This window comes from Pristiophorus japonicus, chromosome 21, assembly GCF_044704955.1.
Source record: "Pristiophorus japonicus isolate sPriJap1 chromosome 21, sPriJap1.hap1, whole genome shotgun sequence".
NCBI classification, from domain to species: Eukaryota; Metazoa; Chordata; class Chondrichthyes; family Pristiophoridae; genus Pristiophorus; species Pristiophorus japonicus.
The window spans coordinates 12,812,964-12,830,732 of record NC_091997.1 but is presented as its reverse complement, the minus strand read 5'-3'; the positions used below and the strand labels follow the sequence as shown (position 1 = coordinate 12,830,732).

Genomic DNA, 17,769 nt, shown 5'->3' with positions numbered 1-17,769 from the left:
GTACCTGAAGATGAAACATGTAACTTTAGGGAAAATAGAACAAACTCCAAATGCTTGTTTTAATCCTTTTCGTGAGTTTGATTTACTGCACTTGAAACTGCTTCTCTATAAACATGCAATCTTTCCTTGTCGGCATGGCTGTAAATAAAGGGCAGGAAGAAGTCTGTATATTCGCCCCTTCAATGATCTCTGATGCTGGAATTTTCAAAATTTATGAACATCTTTTACCAAAAGAAATCCAAGCCAAACCTGGTAAGAGGATAATCTGCTTTATGTCACTTTAGACAATAGGGTTCGAAATTGGCTATCGCTCCGGTTGGGGGCGGTAACCTGTCCGGAGCAGGGCATTCTGCGGCCGGCACAGAAGTCCCGCCCTGGAAGCGAAATTGAGGTTACCGCCCTTCACTTCCTGTTGGGGCGGGATCGGCAGCGCTCTTCGGGAGGGATCCCCGCGTAGCACTGACGCGTTTCATCGCACTTCCCCTTCCGTTAAAGGGGAGGGCCGCTGCGCACTCTGCAGGCCCTTCGATGGCCTCCACTGCGCCACCTGGGCCGCGTAATGCCGTGGCCGCAGGCTGGCACGCAAACGGAGTGCCGGGCTGCATGATGGCGGCCTGGAAACCGCCACAGAGCAGCAAGACGGGCTGACCGATGAGTCGGCCAAAATGACAAAATGGCGACGTGTGGCGCTCCTGACCTCCCCGGTAATTTCCTCCCCAGGAGCGGAGGTCAGCCCGGTTCGCGACCCCGCGAGGCTGGCACTGACACCGCTTGCGGCAGCCTCGCAGGGCGCTAGGCAATTTCCACCGTGGTGCGGAAAAGGGTCGCCACAGGGCGCTAAGAGGGCACTGTGCACGGCGATGATGTCATTGCTGGTTGTGTGGTGGCCCGGCGCATTACCACCAGGACGTGGTGCTATTGCATTAGTACCTCCGCTAACTCCCGCGCAATTTTGCGGGAGCCAGTGGCGTCCTCCCACCTGGGCAAATACAGGTTCGCATACCATTAGTGCTCCCTGGAGACGCTAGCAGGAGGTGCACAACAGGGGAATTTCACCACCCAGATCTTATTGGTATCAACTGAAGGAGTTTTCTGTGTGTGTACTATCTCTACATTGTAACTTCCGGTGCACAGGATTGATAAACGACGGATCTTTATAGACTGCAGAGCAATTATTATAGATAGAAGCATGTTCTTATGACCTCTGTCATTTGGAAACCATCAAGTGACTTCATTGGCAATTACTGAAGACATCAGACAGATTACAATATCTGGGCTGTTTCAACCTTAAATGCCACACTCTTCCCATCCACCATGCAAATATGTAGAGTTTGTATGGTTTGCCATGCAATAACTCACAATAGTAATAATGCTAATCAGTATTTTTTTCCCCATGCAGCCATTCAATCTCAACTTGGCATGATCCAGCATAGCATGGGATCATTCCTTGTCTTTGTTGGTCTCAAAGGTACGACAGAAGAGTTAGGATTGAAGGCAACCAATTACTGGATTAATCAAAACAACAATCTGGATGAGCTGTGAGTCACTGCAACACGTAACTGCCTCGATCCCAATAGCAGTAATCGAATGTTGCACAAGGTATGGGGTGCTGGGGATGGAACATATTTCTGCTATTTGCACCCAGTGTTGACATCAAGTATGCCCAGGTCAGTTAAAAGAAAAGCTCTTTCTACTCTCCCCCAACTCCTGTACAGCGCTAATCCCTTTCAATTTCAAAGTCTACATAAGGCAGCCTTGCAGTTTTTTGGAATAAAATGTTAATTGATTGTTGAATTATGAACAGTTGTGTACTGATGATACACACCCATTTTAAATTGGTTACGACTTACACTAACTCCTTTCCCTTAGGACCTTTATAACCACTAGCGATAGAACACTTCTGTTCCATCAGTCTGAGCTTCCAACTTGAACCAAATTTTAAAACAACATTTTTCAATCCACTGCTTCCAGCTATGTTTCACTTCAATCCATTAAAACATTTCTACTGACAGCTTAGTTCAGCTTGCTGTCTTCTATTTATTGGAGTCTCATGTTTGTTGTTTCTGTTCCCCACCCGACCTTTTTAGCAATAATCATTTTGGGTCCTATTTCAATTACTTTTCACCTTATGACTTTCTAGTTAATTTAAGGTCCAGTTCAGTATCTGAGAGAGAAGTTGACCTGGGCAATAAAACTCTAATGTACCCAACCAGAAGCAATCCAGCAAGTATCACAGGAAGTAGGGACACCATCCCAAGTTAGGCCCAATACAGATTCAGACTAATTTTAATGAATGGAAGCTCTACAATATATTGTCAACGACAACCGTAAGCCAGCCCCATATTAGTGGATCATGACCTTGTTGAGGAAACACTGGGAAAAATAGCACAGTATAATCAAATTAACATGATCAATGGGTGTATACTCTTCATACTGACTGGAGCAAAATGAATTTGTATAAAATAAACCAATAGGAACTACACTACAAGTATTAGCCGTGGCTCAGTGGGTAGCACCCTCGCCTCTGAGTCAGAAGATTGTAGGCTCATAATCCATTTCTCGAGACTTGAGCACAAAAATCTAGTCTGACACTCCAGTGCAGTGCTGAGGGAGTACTGCACTGTCGGAGGTGCCGTCTTTCAGATGAGACGTTAAGCCGAACCCCCGTCTGCTCTCTCATGTAAAAGATTCCATGGCACTATTTCGAAGAAAAGTAGGGGAGTTATGCCAGGTATCCTGGCCAATATGTATCTCTCAATCAACATCAAAGTCACTAAAACAGATCATCTGGTCGTTATCACATTGCTGTTTGTGAGAGCTTGCTGAGTGCAAATTGGCTGCCGCGTTTCCTACATTACAACAGTGGGATGTCCGGTGGTTGGAAAAGGCGCTACATGAATGCAAGTCTTTTTATCTTTCATTCATTATTAATTCACCAGTTATTTGTCAATCGCAGAGGTAATGCTGTGGGATAAATAGTTCTGAGATAAAAGTTTTTAATCGGTGGAACACAGTAACTTTCTTTCAGCTGCAGGCAAACCTATTCATAAATAATTAACAATTGGACATTCCCCTCCTAGTTTCTTTGCAATTAGACTAAAGGAATATAAATCGGTAATAAAATGAATGGCTGGCTCTCATCAGGAATTTAGTGCCAGTGAAATTAACAGTGAACATGTGGTCATGGATCAGACTTGCTCCTGTCAGCATTGTTAATAAGTGGAACAACCTTTCATAATATTACAAATATTCCCAAAGTTATACTTGCAGATATTCTGAAGGCTGAAAAAGGAATTAAAGGGATTAATGTTTGTGGAGAATACCTGGTGCAAGTGTTTTCTACGGCTGAGTTTCTTGTTTCAGAATGAACCGTACCGTTACTGCAAGCAGAGAGGAATTTACTGAAGCAATTCCGATGTTATTTATTACCTTTCCATCAGCCAAGGATTTCATCTGGAAGGACCGATACCCAGGTAACAACAGACCTCTGGTCACCCAGAATATGAACACACTTTATGTTGTGTGTCAACTCATTGGCTAGATCCAGATTAGTGTTGTAGGTCTTTTGAGGGCAGAGACGATTTTAACCCTACTCGCTCAGCAGAAACTCGGCGGGTGGGCAGTTAAAATCGCCCTGGCTCTTACCTGTCCGAAAGCCGCCATGATTGCAACATTATCACTTTTAACTTACTCTCCCGAGCAGGCAGACAGGACACATGCCCGGAGCCAACAGGGTCCTTCTTTACATATGCATGTTGTGGCCCGATTACATCACTGAGACTCAACTGTAATTTTAACTCCGGCCTGAGTGGGGAATCCATCTGAAGTTAAAATCGGGGCCATCATGAAAGATTAATATTTTTGTTCCCCTTTTTTTCCCCTTTCTCCTTCCTGCATTGACCCCTGTTGGGGCACAGTTCCACTGGTGCTACAATGATGTCCTTATTCGCACATTTTTCCTGCATAAAGCTTCAGAAAAAGATCAATCTAAAACTCAGAATTAGTCGTGCGTAGTTGATTCATTAACAAAGCAAAACTCCAGCCGCTAAATGGTATAATTAGCAAAGGATCTAAATGGTACGCCATGTTCTCCAGGAGCTTGTCTGTCTGCTGTAACAGTATTGCTCCAGGCAGCAGTTGCTCCCTGGGATCTCACTCTAGTGACTATTATTTGCGTGTAAGCCTACACAGTGAGTATTAGCAACTTATTCCTTTTTGTTTTTCCTTTTTTTTTTTTCCCCCCCTTTTTTGTGTTTTTTTCCTTGTTCATGAAACTCTTTTGAGTTTATCTGCAAAACATAAAAACATTAAACGGTGCCACCCGACCTGGGTGACACAGCAGACATTTTCAAGGCCCCTTTTTTTTTTATTAGCAACTTATTTGACCATGGAGGGTATCACAGCTGAGCTAGATCCTCATCCCACATTGACAAAAGCAGTAGATGTCACCAGATAGCAATCAAGATCAGGAACCCTGATTGTTTCCACAGTTCATGACCTTTGAGGCCAACTATAGTGATCCATTGGCATCCTGGCTGATATCAGCTAGTTTATCACATGTCTGGAACTCAAACCTGGGACCTTCTGGGCTCTATGGCTCAGTTACACAATTACTGCAGCAAATAAGCCTAATTTTATCACATTTTATGCACCATTTTTAAAAGCAGAGTGCAGTGTGTGAATGGGACTGATGCAGTACTCCTCGGCTTGTTAATGAAGCATGAAAAATTCTGATAGTTCACATATCCACCCCCGCAGGATTGTATCTTGCACTTATATCTGTGTATGTGTTGCTAAAATCATTTTTGTATGCATGTGTAACCTGCAATGGCAAAATGACAATCAAAATGATGACAAGCTAAATTACATGCAGAAGGGCTTGAGAACACAGCTCAGAGAATAGCCTCCAGAAACGCTGGGTACGTATCATGTCATTAAATAGTTGTCAGCTTGCTGTTACGGTAAAGCATCCCATCGTTTCAGATTTATCACCATTACCACTCATAATAGGGTCTCACAAACGTATGTATTTCTGATCTACATATTGAAATTTCAGCAGGCTTTTTTAATATTAATAAGCCTCTGTATAATTTTCTTGTAGTTATGATATGACAGCAACAAGCCAATGTCCTGAGAGCAGAGAGTTATTGGCTGCAATTACCCTCGCTGTCTTTAGTCTGGAGCGATGCTCTGCTAGTTTTACTACGTTAAAGGCGCTATATAAATACAAGTTGTTATTGTTGTTGTAGTAGTCACAATAGGAATTCTCATCTGATCTTAAATCTTAATAAAGGTGACTTAAGTCAAAAATTAGTCCACAACTACCATCCAATGTAAGTTGGGTTCACTGAACAAAGCTAACTAATGTTAACATTATTTCAAGTTAAACCTAACTGCAGGTGAAGGCGGACATAGACACAAATTAATAAAAGGCAAGTTCAGGACTGGTGTCAGGAAGTACTTCTTCACACAAAGTGATTACTACCCAGAATGGTCTTACAGGTAGGATAACAGGCTAAATCCCTGGAGTCCTTCAAGGGGTGGATAGTTAATGGGGGTTTCTGTGGGAAGCTGAATGGACTGAATGGAGTCAGTCATCGCCACTTATCTTTATGTTTTAAAACCATAGATGAAAGCATTTGAACACTGCCTGTGATTGAAAGGAATTGTGAAGCAACTCAGAGTCTCATTTATCATCAGCTGATTAGCGGAAGGCAACGTGAAGAGGGAAAGAATAAGAACCGGAGAAAAGGTCACGAAAACACCATAAAAATCAGATCGACTTTTGATTTTTACAATTCAAGCGAGAATGTTTATTAATTATTGTCTATGTGTTAGAGAAAGGTTATTACCTCTTTAAATAAACCTTGATTTGTCCAGATAATCTTTCTGTCATGTGCAGAGATGAAGATGTATTCACTCTTTAAAGTCATATTTTAACCTTTGACATTTCCTGTGACACTGATTTGGAAATAGCAAACGTCATCATTTCAATACTTGAGGCAGGTTTGTTTTTTAATCGTCGCTGTGAGGCGTCTATTGCAGAAAGGCGAGCTGCAGAATAATTTTACATATTTCTGATTGTCAGGAAACTCCTGCATGACGATTCTGACCATGGCACGCTACGAGTGGTTTGAGGAATGGAAGGACACAAAAGTAAAGAACAGAGGAGCGGATTATGAGAATTCAAAGATGGATATTGCCAGAAAACTAATAAACTGGGCCACAGATATATTTCCACAGCTTAAGGATAAGGTATTATCAAACCCATGAATCCATAAAATAAATATTTATTTTTAATAATTGATTGATCCAAATCTTTGAAAAATATTATGGAGGCTAATAAAGCATTGGGCTCTCAACCAGAGGACTGTTTAATCCCAGCCATCAACTGACATTCAAACTTGACTACCATTTTTGGGAAACTTTATCAGTTCTGCATGTTGATTTGAGACTGAAGAGTAAATTTAACGCTCATAAGAACATAAAAAATAGAAGCAGGAGTAGGCCATTTGGACCCTCGAGCCTGCTCCGCCATTTAAAAAGATCATGGCTGATCAGATCTTGGGCTCAGCTCCACTTTCCTGCCCGCTCCCCATAACCCTTCACTCCCTTATCGTTCAAAAATCTGTCCATCTCCACCTTGAATATATTCAATGCCTCCACAGATCTCTGGGGTAGAGAATTCCACAGATTTACAACCCTCTGAGAGAAGAAATTCCTCCTCATCTCAGTTCTAAATGGACGACCCCTTATTATGAAACTATGCCCCCATGCTCGCCACATGGATTTATGTTCGAAGAGTGCGTCAGTCAGAGAATGTGGCCCTATCTCTGTGCTGCACTCACATCGAGTACTGCTTCTCCATTGGAATCATTGAATTTGCCCTTCCCTCTCTGTGACAGGATGTCCTCTCACAACTAGTCCTGCCCCTCACAAGGGCACCTTCAGAGAGAAGATCACAGATTAGCGACAGCCATGGAAAATTGTGTAGCTCCAAGTAGAGAGAATGGCGGGGGCGGGGGGTAAAATATGGAGACCTTAGAACAAAGAAATTGGGGGAAATGCAACTCAAAACTAATTGCAGATATGGACTGAAACTTGGAGGACTGCAGGAATACTTTTGTACTAAAGTGGAAACCTGTTGTGTACACTAATTCAGTGCAGGCTGAACCAATAAAAGGATGGATTCTGCCACTAGTAAAAATGCTCCTTGATTATGATTGGGGAAATGGAGAACTGTTAATTGCTTCCAATTGGTGGTTATCAGTACTGTTGCCATCAATGACTACATTTTACACCTGGCAACAGCCCCTCTCTCCAAGTCCCCTGGTAGAGAATTAATGTCAGGCTGAGAATAATGGAGGATTAGCTCGAAGCCTTGGCCTGAGAAATAATGGCCTAGAAATTTGTCTCAGGCGGTGGAGCAAAAGGGCCGGTATCGGATTGGGCACACATTGTACACACCATCTGATGTTCAGTTCCATTCCATGTCAGAGGGACTGAATATCAGACAAGGCCTATAACGAGCAGTCGACCCAATACCGCCCATTTTGCACCATCACCCGAGATGAATTTCTAGGCCCAAGTTTTTTTTGTGTTAAATTTTACCACACAGGTAAAATTATTTTCCATTCCTTGCCAAATCTTAAAGAAAGGAACAATGTAAAATCATGTTCTTCAATGAGGGTCGTTCCTATATTTCCACAGTTAATTTTAACAGGGGGAGAAATTAAGATATTGAATAGTGTGTATTTACCACAGCAGAACCAGATGCTCATAGAAATGCACCAAAACACCTTGCTCAGTGATTTGATACATGGGGGTAATTGTAGTGTAAAAGAGGTGTAAAACGGGCATCATCAAATCGACTGCCTGACAAATTCACTACAAGACAATTACCCAAATGAGAATGTCTCTTTAAAGAGCATATCGCCCATATTCATAATCTGTGTTTTAGCTTACCCAGCGGTGATGAGATGCCATTGTAACAGGGCTGTCTAACAATGGAAATGTGATGAAAATCAACACAATCATTTTGAGAAGTAACTGTTTGCTGTGTCTGCATGAAAATCCTAGATTGAATACATTGAAGCTGCAACCCCGCTCACTAATCAATATTACTTTGCTGCTCCTCGTGGGGAGATGTATGGCACGGACTAGAATCTCACCCGCTTCACCCCTGAGGTTATTGCCAGTATCAGAGCAAAGACTCCCATGACAAACCTCTACCTAACAGGTAAGCAGTTCACTGAGTCATTCACAGGAATGCCAAGCAGGACTACTGTCGATATAAAGAACTTCCCATGTTTGCAGTTTAAATAGCAGCAATAAACCAAACAGGAGCATTTGGTCAAGCTCTTTCCTCCTCACTTTGGAAGTCTTCTTGTGCCTGGAGCTGCCAGCGACTTCAATGATCGAGGCTTCTCAGAGCAGCTCCAGTCATTGCCCAGATCGCCACACTATTATTGTGTAGCAGGGTGCAGATTACCGATGTTTTCGTCGCTTGGATGCCTCCAAATAGATACCTGTGAAGATCTGAGTCAATGGATCCAGTGTGAAAGCCACATAGGTTGTACCCGTAATCCATATGATATAGGAGTGGTAGCATAGTGCTTAGCTTACAGGACTAGTAAACCAGAGGCCTGGACTAAAAATCCAGAGATGTGAGTTCAAATCCCATCTTGGCAGCTGTGGAATTTAAATTCAGTTACATTTTTATATTTAAGGATGAGATAGACAGATTTTTGAGCGATAAAGCAGTGAAAGGTTATGGGGAGCGGGCGGGGAAGTAGAGCTGAGTCCATGATCAGATCGGCCATGATCTTATTGAATGGTGGAGCAGGCTCATGGGGCCAATGGCCTACTCCTGCTCCTATTTCTTACCTTACATCATCATAGCAGCTCTTGAGCCAGAGTGGAGGCACAAAGTAATGAATCCCTAGAAGGTCAAAAGAAACTTGATTACATTGAAATGATAGATGTGTTCCTGGCACATGTGGAAAATAATTTTGTTCTGAGACTATCCCTTTGGGTAGTACATTGGCTTTCTCCCAATGCTCGTATCCCAGTGCCTTTATATCAAATGTGCTGATTAGGTTTTCTTTGTGTTCTAATTAACAATGGTTTTCATTCAAAATTTTGCACCCCAAAATAGTTCAATATTCTTTTTTGTAATGTAGTATCATGGATAAGGTAAACTTTGGAATGAAAGCAATTGAAATAAAACCAATTGCAATTGCGCTTCGACAGTTAAGGGTCCAAATGTTGCTGAGCTGGGTATATCTACAGAACGATGGCTGGAATGTGTTAAGTTGGGATCATGTGTACACATCTGGGATTACTGCAGTGTGAGGCCTCTGGATCAGGATACTGCAGCTTACCATGGGTGCTCCAGTCATGTGGCTGCCTTCAGTGTTTCACTGGGACAGAGGCTGCTTCCACCGTCTTAGCTAACGCTTTCATATGCTCTCATTGCCACAATGTGTATCTTGCTATCAAAGAAGAACACGCACTCACTCAATGTTCACAATCTAGAGGAACGTTGCTCTGGAATGTGCATATGTACTTCACCTGCACCTGAAATGATGAGCTACCCACAGAGTTTTTTTGTAGCACAGGGGTATAAACTCTGTTAGTCCTGCCTTTGCCAACAGGGACACATAATGAGAGGAGGTGTAGCCATATACACCCCCACCTCACCCTGTCACCCTCTATGGCTTTATCTGCTCCTCGTCTCTTCCCTCTTTACTATTTATTTCACCTCTATGTCTCTCTATTTAAGTATTCTTATTTACTCTGGTAACCCATCATTACAGGGCAGAAGGATTATCAGGTCTGGCCTCTGTTCAGTGGCAGGTTACCTTAATACCTTGATCTTCACATCTTACACAATATTGGGCCTTTTCTTCTCTGGAATGACAAAACAGTCATTGCAAATGAGTAAATTAAGAGTCAACCACATTGCTGTGTGTCTGGAGTCACATATAGGCCAGACCGGGTAAGGACGGCAAATTTCCTTCCCCAAAGGACATTAGTGAACCAGATGGGTTTTTACGACAATCCAGTAGTTTCATGGTCACCATTACTGATACTAGCTTTGTATTCCAGATTTATTTAATTGAATTTAAATTCCCCAGCTGCCGTGGTGGGATCTGAACTCTTAGTCTCTGGGTTATTAGTCCAGGCCTCTGGATTACTCGTCCAGTAACATTATCACAGTGTTACCGTTTGCCTAAATCATCTCAAACAGTTTCTCGGGCCCTGGTTGCTTCATTTCTAGGGAATTTCTAGACCTGCAGTCAGTAACATTCTCTTATCCCTGTGCACTCTCTTGCAGGTCAGGATGTTCTCTCCAATGGATTAGCTGGAGCCATGCATGGAGGCCTCATCTGTGCCTCTGCCATTTTGGGGCGAATTCTGTATGTGGACCTTTTCCTTTTTAAAAGGAGGCTTAAAAAAAACAACTTAAAAAAGAGATGTGAAACTCTGACAGCAGGCTTAATCAATGCTCTTGGTCTGCATGTTTTTATGGCACCGTGCATTGTAAAATAAAATAAAGGATGATTGTCCTCTACTTGACTCTCTATTGACATTATTTAGAGCTTATTCATTTCCAATCTCTTTTCTACCAGCTTCTCTATTTTGAGCTCAGCTGATTTTTTGTGCACACTGTGAAGACTGAAGCACTGTCAAAACTGGAGCTGGCTGAAGTACTGAATGTTCTGGTTTAGGGAATAGTCCCCGGAAATCAGAGTGGGATTAGCAGGGTAAGCTGTCTCGATTGGTTGAGTGCCGGATGTGGGGATGGTTTGAAATCCACCATGAGTCGCTCGGCCTTTCATCCTCCTGAAGTGGATAAATTAATACTCTGCCAGGAGAAAACAGGAGACTGCATGCAACATTCGCCAGATTGCTGCATTATCTCTCTGGACACTCTTGGCTGTTTTGGCTGGAAGCAGAAATTTCAAAGGGTAATTACTCTTGCTCTCTCTCTCTCTCTCTTGAGCTTCCTTTGGATCTGCTTGCTCAAAAATTCTATTTGCATTCTTTTCTGTTCCTATTTTTTCCCGTTAAGAACCACAATCATGATCTTCCCATGTGAAAGACTGTTATGATAGTCCTTTCCAATATCTCCAGCCTTCGCTAGTCGAAGTGGAATGCACACCAGACGAGGCAGTGGCATTCACTGCAGCAGCTCATACCAAGTTGATACCTAGATTCATAACATAGAGACTAAAACTACCAGAATGGTGGAAATAAGTACTGGCTATAAATCATCCTTGTCAGCTATCTATGAGATGGACGGCAAAGCATAAACCTCCTGACATTTGTTGGAAAAGAGCCCAATCTTTGGAACGTCGGTGAATGTTTGATTACAAGTTAGAACATAAGAACATAAGAAATAGGAGCAGGAGTAGGCCATACGGCCCATGGCTGATCTGATCATGGACTCAGCTCCACTTCCCCGCCCGTTCCCCATAAGTTGCATGATCAGCCATGATCATATTGAATGGCGGTGCAGGCTCAAAGTGCCGAATGGCCTACTCCCGCACCTATTTTCTATGTTTCTATGTAACCAATTATCCCCTTATCATTAAAAAACGATCTATTTCTGTCTTAAATTTATTCAGTGTCCCAGCTTCCATAGCTCTCTGAGGCAGCGAATTCCACAGATTTACAACCCTCTGAGAGAAGAAATTTCTCCTCATCTCTGTTTTAAATGGGCAGCCCCTTATTCTAAGATCATGCCCTCTAGTTCTAGTCTCCCCCATCAGTGGAAACATCCTCTCTGCATCCACCTTGTCAAGCCCCCTCATAATCTTATACGTTTCGATAAGATCACCTCTCATTCTTCTGAATTCCAATGAGTAGAGGCCCATCCTACTCAAGCTTTCATCATAAGTCAACCCCCTCATCCCCGGAATCAACCTAGTGAACCTTCTTTAAACTGCCTCCAAAGCAAATATATCCTTTCGTAAATATAGAAAACAAAACTGCACACAGTATTCCAGGTGTGGCCTCACCAATACCCTGTACAACCGTAGCAAGACTTCCCTGCTTTTATACTCCATCCCCTTTGCAATAAAGCATACCATTGGCCTTCCTGATCACTTGCTGTACCTGCATACTATCCTTTTGTGTTTCATGCACAAGTACCCCAGGTCCCGCTGTACTGCGACACTTTGCAATCTTTCCCCATTTAAATAATAACTTGCTCTTTGATTTTTTTCTGCCAAAGTGCATGACCTCACACTTTCCAACATTATACTCCATCTGCCAAATTTTTGCCCACTCACTTAGCCTGTCTATGTCCTTTTGCAGATTTTTTTTGTCCTCCTCACACATTGCTTTTCCTCCCATCTTTGTATCATCAGCAAACTGGGCTACGTTACACTTAGTCCCTTCTTCCAAGTCGTTAATATAGATTGTAAATAGTTGGGGTCCCAGCACTGGCGGCACTCCACTAGGTATTGATTGCCAACCAGAGAATGACCCATTTATCCCGACTCTCTGTTTTCTATTAGTTAGCCAATCCTCTATCCATGCTAATATATTACCCCCAACCCTGTGAACGTTTATCTTGTGCAGTAACCTTTTATGTGGCACCTTGTCAAATGCCTTCTAGAAGTCCAAATACACCACATCCACTGGTTCCCCTTTATCCACCCTGTTCGTTACATCCTCAGAGAACTCCAGCAAATTTGTCAAACATGACTTCCCCTTCATAAATCCATTCTGACTCTGCCTGACTGAATTTTGCTTTTCCAAATGTCCTGCTACTGCTTCTTTAATAATGGACTCCAACATTTTCCCAACCACAGATGTTAGGCTAATTGGTCTATAGTTTCCTGCTTTTTTCTGCCTCCTTTTTTAAATAGGGGCATTTCATTTGCAGTTTTCCAATCTGCTGGGACCTCCCCAGAATCCAGGGAATTTTAGTAAATTACAACCAATGCATCCACAATCCCTGCCGCTACTTCTCTTAAGACCCTAGAATGCAAGCCATCAGGTCCAGGGGATTTATCTGCCTTTAGTCCCATTATCTTACTGAGTACCACCTCCTTAGTGATTGTGATTGTGTTTAGTTCCTCCCCCCCTATAGTCCCTTGACTATCCATTGTCGGAATATTGTTAGTGTCCTCTACCGTAAAGACTGATACAAAGTTCCCTTCCTTGGAAAAGATCTGCTACTGCATTCTGGATGCCTGGACTGTAAGATTTCTGATTTTAATAAAATCGTATCAATACAAAGCCTGATGAGCCAGAAATGATTCTTTATCAGCCTAGTACTACCGTTCCTGTTCATGCTGTTGTGCTTTATGTTATAATGAACCTCAATTCCACGCGACTAAAGTTTTGTATCTTCAATCTACTCTGTTACTCCTTCAGTGTCTGTGCGGTGCTCTCTCACTCTCTCGCTGGTAGTCTCTAATGCTATCAGTCTGAGCAGTGGTTTTTCCTTCTCTCTCTGTCATGGAGACTTTCTCTCTCTTTGCCTGTTTGAGTGTCTCTTGCTATCTCCCTTTGCGGTGGTCTCGCTCCCTCTTGCTCTATATTTGTCCTGTAAAATAATTCCTATAAATGTTAGCATATTGTTAAAATGAACACCCAGTCTATCAGACCGGATAAGTATCTGTTGTAAAATGTAGGTTCACTGGTCTAGAATGTAAAATAAATGAGGCCATAGACTCAAAAGTGTATGTGAAGGTTTTTGCAGAGTTATAAAAGTAATTTGTACCAGAAAATGTACTACAGGTACTCGGTTACATTCTTTTTATGCAATAGATTAATATGAATTTCTTTGTTCTACGGTGTTAATGTGGGTTTTATTATTCAAAATGAGTGTTTATAAATGCGAAGACAATTTTACAAAAAATATAGATTGAATAACTAAGAACTGTATAGATATTTAATTGAAAAAATGGTCGACAACTGCTTGTGGAGTTGATTTAGAAGATTGACAGTTAATACTGAATCTACCAACCCAACATAATTTCATGCTGAGATGTAACAGTACAGAATGCATATCAGGATTGTAGTTTCTTTATGTTCCTAATGGTGGCAGTGCTGAGTTGAAGTAATTTCTAAAAGCTCAGCATCGCCACTGCCAGGAACTTATTGGTGCTGCAACTTTTTGGATCATTGGCAAAAGTAAATTGTCAAATTTATCTTGAAAGAGAAATCAAAAAGGTACCCCAAAGAATCAGATGTAACTGCCGGTTCTTTGTGATAAATTTGTCTTACCTGAATTAGATAGTTTGTTCTATGTACTGAAGGTTGTCCTGCAGATCAAAATGTCTGGAACATTATGGCACTCTAAAATAATGCAGGAGCATGGTCTATTGGATACTGACCCCAGTGATAGCCTTATTTTAATATTGTGCTAACCATTAACTGATAAATATTGTGATGCACTCTTAGCAGACAATCAATTTGCACTTTTCACTACTAACCATTTCATCCTAACTCTCTCAGGACCACTGGCATAACAGTATTAGTTATCTAACTTTTTAAAATATATTTTTCTCCCTCTCATTTTCTTTCCTGGTGCTCTGAGGATGCTGTCTCATGTTGGAGTACTGTCCCATTGATGTCTCACCCAAGGGGTACTTCTTTACATGTGATCCTGGACAGTGACTGCCAGTAAACGACAGGCCATCACAGGTGAGCCCAATCTTGTCCTCGGCCAATATCCGTATATGCCCACTTTCCAGCAGGGGCACTGGTCAAGAGTGGGAAATCTGGCGGCTATTTCCCCTACCTAGCCGAGAAGTTCGGAGGTGAACTGGTGCTTCAGCTGGGGTCAGCTAACAGCATGGTCCCGTGATCAAACCTTTCCAGCTCTGTATGGCTCAGGTACACACAAATCAGAACATTCATTATCTGAAGCACCAAGGTATTTTCATACTACCTCATTCAGATTAATTTTAATAGGAGCTTTCTAATTCCTTAAGCATTTTTTGTAGTGTATATCTTAGTAAAATTATCTTCCGATTAAACACAGGAAAGCCCGGTCTAATATGTAGAATAATAAATTCCGTTTCATCATTTGTGTTTGGAACTGAAGTAAATATTCAGCCATGAAATATCTGATCACCCTTCTGTGACGCGCCTTGGGATGTTTTACTGTGGTAAAGATGCTATATAAATGCAAGTTATTGTTGAAATGATTGGAAGGTAACAGTTACATAAATGATTTTAAAAATGTTGTGAGAATGTTGTGTAGTAAAAGGTGAACAATGTAAATTGTATTGGCAGAATGACATCAAATTTATTTTATTTCCAATCCTAAAAGCCGATTCTTTAACACCATTGAAACATTCCAAATATGTGTTAGCTCAGAAAAAGTAGTCGGTCACAGGAGCTGTGTGCTTTATTTGTTAGACCCAAGCCCTTTTCAGGGACACTGCTGTATGACTACAGCACAAAAGAAGTAGAACATAATTACAACATTTAATGGAATACAAAATATTCCATCGATCTAATTCTACTTTCATGTACAGAAACTTGGTTTTGCAGATGTTATATAAAAGTGCAAAATAATCTTTCAGTACTCAGTGTGTTAATCAAATGTAGAAAAACATTTTTTTTACACAGTACAGCCTAGAAATTACTATTTGCAATTATCAGCAGCAAAAACTTAACATGGGCATATGATATTCCATTATCCATGGCCCAACAGATTGACCCATTTAAAGCAGACAGGTTAACACTTAAGTTAAAATGTGAATCCCATACAGAAGTGTTAAGTGTTCATTCACAAACACTAATTTCTGGGCTTAAATCTTTTTTAGTTCTGCCTAAAGAACTCAATTCTGTTTACATCTTTCTCCATTAGCACAGTGAGAAAATAAAAGAGCATATCTGTAAACTCAAGCAGAACATGGAAAGAAAAATGTTTCACATCATATTATGGGAGAGTGCAATGGAAGGAAACTCTACAATGTGCCTCACTCCTATAAATAATCCAGAGTGTCTATTGACACCCCTGTGTCAGCCAATGAGCTGGAGGTGGGGCAGGACTTATGGCAGGACTCAAACAAAGTCTATTTACTCAGCAAACTGCAAAGCAAATAGAGTTTGTTTAAACAGTGCACAACAGCAGACAGTCTACAGAGTCTATTCAATAAATAAAAAGAGTTTCTACGAAATACAGGAAACAGAATTCATGATTGAAACTGCAGCAATTTCTCCTGATAAATGCAGAATGATTTCTCCAGCAGATTGTAGTGAGTGGAGGAACGTTACATACAAGTTTATGTGCGTAAAATCAATCCAACTCATTTACAGCAGTGCGGTCCCCAGGCGAGATTGGCGGGGGATATTACCCAATCATCTCCATTCCAGCTGGGAATAGTGCTGTCACTGTGTGCAGCCCAACTAAACTACCCTTCTGATATCTGCTCAGTAGCAACAGCACTAAAATTTCTCAATTGGTGTTCTTTATACAGTTTGAACCTCCCTTATCTGGTACCCTCGGGACCTGGCCTGTGCCGGATGAGGGATTTTGCCGGATGAGGGGAGGTCATGGGTGGGGTGGGGGGCGGAGGTCATGGGGGGGTGAAGTCGGCCGAGGCCGGTGGAGTGGGGGGGGAGGGGAGGAGGAGGTTGCCCGAGGCTGGAGGTGGGAGGACGTCGACGGCCAGAGTGAGCCCAGAAGAGTCGGCTCGACCCCCCCCCCTGGAGGGAGCGCTGTGGGGAGGAGCGGCCGGCCAGAGGACTGTGGCTGCAGAAGTTCCAGCAGGTGATGAGGAGGAGGCAGCCGATTGAGGAGAAAGAGTATATTGGTGAGTAGGATTTTGACCGGCCGTGTTCTGTGCATGCGCCACCCGGCAGCCGGGAATGGGTGCCGGACGAGGGGTGGTTCCGGATAAGGGAGTCCCGGATAAGAGAGATTCAACCTATACATTAATAAGAGACAGCAGATCTAGCATCAAGTACAAAAGCTGCTGGGATAGTATGGGGGGGGGGTGGGAATAGCACAATGTACATTTATGAGAAGAAACTACCAGTTGAAAGAAATAAAACACATGCCCGCTGAAGCCTATAAAGTGTTGGAGATACAATTTAAAAAGTTTGAGTGGATATCATTATCTCTGTAGCATGCAGCCACAACTGTAAAAAGCAATTGGATCATCAGAACCAGCCTCTTGGGCTCCTTAGAAACCATTGTAGGAGGCTCAGCCCTATTCACCGTATGCACTTAGTCATTCACACTGTACCCAACACTGGCTATGTATTCAAACTGACAACAATTGCAATATAATTTTTTTCAATATAGTTATTTATTTGTTGAACAATGTATTTTAAAAACTTTTACATTTAGTAAAATATTCACAGTGGATTAAAGATTAATTAGTAAATTTAGATTAATTTGCATGAGATTTGTATGTAATTTGGTGATTTTTTTTTGCGGCTATAATATAGTTGCTCCTCTTGCCATTCAGTACTCAGGAATAGCAGAGGCTTTGACCCACTTACAATCAGGGTTTCTGTGGTGAATGTTTGTCCTTATCAGAATTAAGGGAGATTTTGTTTCATTAAACGGAAACCAAAGCTTTAATTTTTCAACTGTTGAAGTGCAGTAATCTTTGTGTCTCAATCTGCAGACTTGCTCTCATAAGTCTACATCTGCCATTAGCTGCTCTTTAAAATGAATCGATACTTTCATTTTGTTAGGTAAGTGTGTATATTACTGAGGATGTTACACTTTGATGGTGTTATCATTTCTTTTAATAGTAACAATGCCTGATCTGAACTGATTCA

General features: G+C 41.9%; 1 protein-coding gene across 1 annotated transcript in view; it reads left to right on the top strand.

The window, feature by feature from the left end:
• Nucleotides 1-14,830, top strand: part of LOC139234092 (all-trans-retinol 13,14-reductase) — a 45,313-nt gene extending 30,483 nt beyond the window's left edge. Inside the window, 7 exon segments of the mRNA XM_070865020.1 lie at nucleotides 136-252; nucleotides 1,400-1,538; nucleotides 3,364-3,473; nucleotides 6,089-6,255; nucleotides 8,080-8,239; nucleotides 10,340-10,480; nucleotides 14,718-14,830. Of these exon segments, the coding sequence (XP_070721121.1) occupies nucleotides 136-252; nucleotides 1,400-1,538; nucleotides 3,364-3,473; nucleotides 6,089-6,255; nucleotides 8,080-8,239; nucleotides 10,340-10,480; nucleotides 14,718-14,830 (947 nt within the window).
• Nucleotides 14,831-17,769: the final 2,939 nt, after the last annotated feature.